The sequence below is a fragment of the Mastomys coucha genome, unplaced genomic scaffold (genome assembly GCF_008632895.1).
Source record: "Mastomys coucha isolate ucsf_1 unplaced genomic scaffold, UCSF_Mcou_1 pScaffold6, whole genome shotgun sequence".
NCBI classification, from domain to species: Eukaryota; Metazoa; Chordata; class Mammalia; order Rodentia; family Muridae; genus Mastomys; species Mastomys coucha.
The window spans coordinates 71,441,708-71,448,253 of NW_022196912.1; the positions used below are offsets into that span (position 1 = coordinate 71,441,708).

The 6,546-nt window shown below is 39.5% G+C and overlaps 1 protein-coding gene across 2 annotated transcripts in view; it reads left to right on the forward strand.

The window, feature by feature from the left end:
- Pax9 (paired box 9) overlaps window positions 1-6,546 on the forward strand; it is a 15,550-nt gene that overhangs the window by 2,413 nt on the left and 6,591 nt on the right. The window contains exon 3 of one of the 2 annotated variants that reach the window (XM_031357302.1): window positions 2,090-2,232. In XM_031357302.1, the coding sequence (XP_031213162.1) occupies window positions 2,090-2,232 (143 nt within the window). The remainder of the gene's footprint in view (window positions 1-2,089; window positions 2,233-6,546) is intronic. The other variant, XM_031357303.1, reaches the window with a different exon arrangement.

The following is a 6,546-nucleotide window of genomic DNA, read 5'->3' on the forward strand; positions in this document are numbered from 1 at the left end:
TTCTCTGCCTGAACCTTGCTCTGTCCTGGACGTCTTTTTTGACTGTCCAGAAAGATCTCCGGGTGCTCTGTACCGTACAGTCCGGCTTTCCCGAGAGACCTGGGTTTGTTTTCTTTTTATTGTACTATTAAAGATAAAATTTAAAAGACATTCGGTTATTTCTTGGTATAGGGAGAAAAAGAAAGTTAAAATGTTTTATTCGCTTAACTTATTGCCTAATGGCTCAGTGGAAGGTTTAAGGCAGGCAGAGGAAAAATTAAATAGGAAAGAGGAAGATATTTCCTGTGCTAATTTCCCGCTTTTTGAGGTTCCCCACCACATTGGCACAATTATCTTTTAAAAGTAATTAAAGCAGTGCACGATTTCCCATCTTCTTCTGACTGCGAATGGACAAGAGCAAAGTTCTGGGTTATTTGGAACTAGTTGGAGCCTTAGCTGGAAACGCTGCCCTTGATTTATAGGATAAACTGACCCCACTGACATTTAAAGGAAGCCCCTGTTCATGGGAAAGTGTGAGATCAGCAGAAATGGGGGCTCACAGGGGGATCTCAATTTCTTAAGATAACTTCAGGCTTATGCCCACCGACTGCTTTTTGTCTGGGAAGGCAAAGGCCATCAGGCAGTCGGGAATCAGCGATGACTTCCTGATACAAAAACGGGGGCCCAATCTACTTCTTTGGAAGGGGAGGCAGAGTGAAAATAGGCTGACAGTAGAAAAGAAAGAGGTTCACCTCCTGGGACTCCTGGTTAGACCAAATGTCAGGTGGGGAAGACATTTCTGGATTATAGAAGGCAGTGATGCTTCTGCGTAGGTACTGTAGTCTGTCATGTCACCTTTAAACAAACAGGTTTCTACAAATCTGTGCCTATAAAAAGGTAATCTCTCCAAATGACAGCTTTTGGAAGTACCTGTATCAGACGGAAGTGTGTAAAATCAAGTATAAATGACACTGTCAAACTTTTATACACGGGGCCTAGAAGCAGAATTAGATGCATGTAGTCTTCAAAGATCTCTTTTTCCAATATGCATAACTTTAGATATTATGACAATCTTTTTCTTTTTCTTTTCCTTTCTTTTCTTCTCTTTTTCTTTTGACCTGTATCTCCTTTAAGAACAGAAAGTTTGGCAGATAGCTTTGCTCCTTTTTGTTAATGTTAAATTCTACTTTCATTTTCTTAACACTATTTCATTTTCTCTTTCCGGAGAGTAGAGAAAACCAACAACAACTTTCTTTATAATTCTACCATTGACAGTCACGGTATTTCCAGATTTAGTTATTTAAAAACGATATGCATATAACCTTGTGAATTTAGCAGGCAGAGGCAGAAGCAGAGAATGTAAGGAAGTCCATATACATACAGTGTGGGGATCTGTGTACTTACATTTTGCATGTGTACTGTGGGCATCACTTAGTTATTTGTTTGCAAAGGACTTTGCAGGCCGTTTGTTCTCTTATTGACATAGCTATCAGATCCCCACAGCGTAGTGAACATTTTTCAGCCTGTCTCTGAGCATCAACCAGGTCACACTTGGGCCAGGCCTCCTCTCTCCCTCATCAGTCCTCCCCAGTGTCAGATCTTTGCCTCTCTCCTTCAGGAGGGACAAAGGTGAGGAACAAATATCCCACATCACAGGTTTGGGTTTTTCTCCTGTTTGGGGAAACAAACAAACAAACAAACAAACAAAAAACTCCTCTCTTTCAGTATGTTCCCTGGGAGATGAAGAAGGGAGAAAGGAAATCTAATGATGGCTTAGGAAGAGAAAGAAAGAAAGAAAGAAGGAAGGAAAGAAAGAAAGAAAGAAAGAAAGAGGAAACATTAAAAAAAATAATAATAATAAAAAAAACCTTCTGTCAGGCGTGGGTGAAACTTAACTCAGAGGCCTACTTTCAAGGTATTGAAACTTCTCCAGGCCCTAGACTGAAACTGAGGAGTCTGCGCTTAGGCCCAGCGTCCCTAGGAGGCCTAGTGCAGGGGAGTTGACCAAAGGTCTTAGCCCAGGACCTTTGTGGTTAGGGGGATTCGAGTCTTGTCTCAGGAGGAGGGAGCGGGTTGAGCACCGCCTGAAATCTCTCTTTCACCTTCTCAGGAGTGAGCGACAGCTCCCCCTACCACAGCCCCAAGGTGGAGGAGTGGAGCAGCCTGGGCCGCAACAATTTCCCTGCCGCCGCCCCGCACGCAGTGAATGGATTGGAGAAGGGAGCCTTGGAGCAGGAAGCCAAGTACGGCCAGGTGAGGAGGAGAGGGCTTGGCCAGGCGGGCTGCCTGGTGTGGGGGACTCGGGGGGCGGGGGGGGGGCGAGATGAAGGACGCCTCGAAGAAGAGAAGCCCCCCCCCCCCCGCTGGCGACCCACTGGGGCCAGGAGGTGGATTCCGGGTTGGCTGAGTCTGGGCCGAGAGCTGGGCAAAAGCCTGACATCCCACCACGCCTGTGGCCCCCAGCTCTTCCAGACCAGCGGGGATCAGTCGAGCCAAGGCCGAGCTTTGGGGTTCAGAGCGGCGCCCCGCTAGCGGGCTGCGCCTGGAGGTCGCAAGCTGGAGTCGCAAGGCTTGTGGGAGGCTGCGGGATCCGGTGCTTCCGGACACCAGCTTGTCCGGCAAGAATGGAAGAGGGACAACCAGATAAACGTAATAAAGTTACCATTTCCCGATTAAAGGTCACATCTTAATTTCTCAGGGGAGGTTAGTGAGAAAACCTCAAATTATACGGACTGGCTGTGGACCGTTTAATTCCCCCTCCTGCCCCCCCCCCACGTCCCTCCCTCTACTCTCTGACTGAAAGAAAATTTAAAACACTGGTGTTTCTTTTCTTTTTTTTCCCCCTTCTTGAAAGGAATTAAGCAACCGCCACACAAAAGTGTGAGTCCAAATTCACCAGTATGCTAGAATGAAGAGTTCAAAACTCAAATGGCAAAACTTCAGGGAAGTAATATTCTCGAAGTAGATAGACCCCCGCCTCCGAAGCTTCAAAGTACTTAGTCTTATCTTTAAAGTCTTCAAACTTTTTTTATGTCTTCTCAAAAATCAGTTATATTTACTGGAATTTATTATTCTTATCTATTGAGGGGATATCCTAATCATAGTTTTCCCTAACAAATTACGTTTTGATTTCCTCTCAAGGTTTGTCAGAATTCACTAGTAGCTAATTTCCTGGCAAATGTCACCAAAAACAGCAAAGAGAGAGCGAGCCCCTTTTAAAATTCTGGTTCCACTGTAGAGAATACCCAGGAGGTATCTATAAGCAAATTCACCATTTTCTTTCGCAAAGACCTGCCTGTAACTCTCAATACCAAGATTAGAAGCTCTGTAAGCAGCACAGCTCCTTAAGCAAGCTGTTTATCCATGTAGAGCCTCGGCATAGCCTTAGACTTCCTTCATTTTCAGAATAAGGAACTAATAGTCCCAAAGTCAAGCGTCAATTCGGCTCTTAAGAAACATTCATTAAGTAACCCCTCTGGTTAAAAATGGCAGCGAGAGATGGGCTTTTCAAAATAAGTGGTATTCATAATATACATTGTTTAGAAAAATCCGTAGTAAGAACCATTCTACCAAGCACTTGTGACAAACAATGGAAAGTGTACAGCAAGCATGGAGGACATGGTATCAGGCATTCAACAGAGGCTCAGTGCTATCCTGGAATCACATGATGAAGTTCTGAGTTCAAAATCAGCTCCAGTTCCCACAAGCAGTCAATGCATCCCGTTTGCATAAAAAGCAGCTTCCTCATCTGAAACCTTCATAGCTACTTTCATTTCCCTCTCTTGAATGATGTGTCTGTCAGTGAGGTCTGTTTAGAAAGGGCTAATTTATAATATGCTTCAAAATTAAACTTACAACTTATTTAAAATAAATAGCATTTCAAGTAAACGCTGTTTCACTAAAAATCGTTCACAAAGAATTTTAAGGTAGTAAATGATGTTTTATAAAAGCAAATAATTTAAGGAAAGGGGGCTAACAAATAAATGTTGTTCTAAATATTATAATACTTAAGAGAACAGGCCCCCAGATAAAAGGATATTTATGTCAAGTTAATATTTAAAAAGCTATTACTGAAATGTTCTCCCATTCTGCCATTTAGGTAGATAATTCAATTTATTTTCAATCATAAAACCTTCACAGTTTCTAAGCACAACATGAATTAATGGATACTCTTATGACGAGGGCTCAAGATATGTTAAGGAGGCAAATACTTCACTTTAGACATTAATTTAGTGTAAAATTACATTAAAAACTCATAAGAACTAAGAACACATAGGATTTGCATATGTGTGTATTTCTCTTGAAATATTCTAAAGCTAATTTTAATTTTGCAAGTCCCCCCCACACACACACACAGTGTTGTCAGTATATTCTGATAAAAAATTAAGCCAGGTACCATTTGCCCCTCTGGCCAGCAAAACTTGAAAGTCTTTGAGAAAGGGAAGCTGAAGACAGTTGCTTGGAATGCTTTTGGGTGTTTGCAGTTGTAACTAACTGCTGTGTTATCCCTTGATGCTAGTTTCCTTCTGGCGTACACAGGGGAGATTGAGAGTTCAGACTCAGAGCTTAGAGCATGTGTTCTTGGAAGACACCTGTAAAATGACTACAGAAAAAGCTGGAAACTGAGCACTGATACTATTGCTCATCACGATCTAGACTTTCTATTGTCAGTAAACTGAAAAGGTGCCCAATTGCCAGGAATCAGAATTGCACGCACATGTCAGTCACATATGTACCTATTTACTGTGTTTGAAAATTAGTTCTGAATGTCTGAATTTATCTTACACATTAATGTATTGTAATTCATAAGGGACTCCCGTTCAGAACTCTTTGTTGACTGGGATAGAATATTTATTTATCTTTATATTTACATTTTTTACATTCACAGATATTTACGTTTGTGAGTAAGGAAGTACATTGGGAATAAGGAAATCCTTACTCTCATCTAGCTGCGACGGGAAACAGTGTTTACTTGTTCTTTCTATTTAGTCAAATGAAAGCACAAAATTTTGATTTAAGGTGATCAAGTGGGTAAAAGTGAAATAGATAGACATAGTGTTGAGCTCTATCTGCTCTTTTCCATGGAATTTGATAAAATTAATAATCGATTTTATTCACACAGTTCATAAATAAATGCATAGTTTATGAAAAATTTAGTCTACACTGGCATGTTTCCTTACAACAAACACACACCGCTTACCTGGTGGCCTACAGGAACATGAACGACAGAATTACAAATTCCCAGTATCTTCATTTTGGGGTTGAATATGTTAATGGAGACAGCAAATTTATTATAACATTAGTTATCAATTGAGATGTTAGAAATAGAGAATAGACTATAAATACTTGCACTAAAAATGTTCTGAATTATTAGCAAATTGTGACAAGAATTTAATTTAAAAATGTGGTTTAACCTAAAATTCTCATAAAGTATTCATTTGTTCATTATTTTAAATGATGATACACTCGAATCATCTTTAAAATAATTTCCTAGTGGAGAATTAAAAAAACATTGTTCGAAAATTTAAAAACAAATAAATCCAAAAATGTTAAAACTCATTTTTCAGAACACATCATTTTCATGAAGATAAAAATGAAACTGTGTGGAATTTTCACACCAAACAAAGCTAACTTTTGATAAATTTTTAATTAACTTTCAACCAATAGTATTTTTAAATGGCAATTCAAAAGTCTATAAGCTCAATGTCACTAGATGGAAGGATTGTAATTTTTTAAATTGTCTTATGATACCTGAGGTGACTGACATTTTAAATGATTTGATCATTGTACAATTGTATACATGTATAGAAGCATCACACTCTACCTGATGCATATAATTTTTGCTTTATGTCAAGAGAATACAAAATAAAATTAAACAAATTAATGTAAGGTTATATCAATTTTAATAACATTTTAGACATAAAATTTAAGAAAAAATTAGGTATTACACATTTATCACATTTCCTATTACCTAGAGACATTTGGGCCTGTGATAGGGTCACTAAAAGTAATTCTCTTAGATGAATGTTGAGCCCTGGTTCTCACTGTCACTTTATTTTACCAGGTTTGCCTTACTAGGGTCATTACAAAATAAAGAAGGCAAGAATGGCAGTTAGAAAGATAATTTCAGAGAAATAATTTCTCAAAAGTACCTGCTCATTTTCAGATGTAATTTTGTTTTTTGTTTATGAAACTGACGTTGTAAGGATATATGAAGCACAATTGTTTTTATGGCCAAATATATTTTATCATAAAGCCTAGGCAAACTCATGCCATCAGCAAGCAAAGAGCACATGGATTTGATGAGTGGCTGACACACAGGCTGTGAGCAGAGAACCTGGCTGACATACTGGCTGTGAGCAGAGAACCGGGTACTCGGTTCTTATTTGCATTTTCTTCAAGAGAGAAAATGTTGAGTGGACAATTTCCAGAATTTGAAAAATAGTCTTTAACTTCTAATTTCCAGACAGTTGCCGTATCAGTTTCTTCTTTTTCTTTTTCTTCTTCCTCTTCCTCTTCTTCTTCCTCCTCTTCTTTCTCCTCTGCCTCCTCCTCCTCCTCCTCATC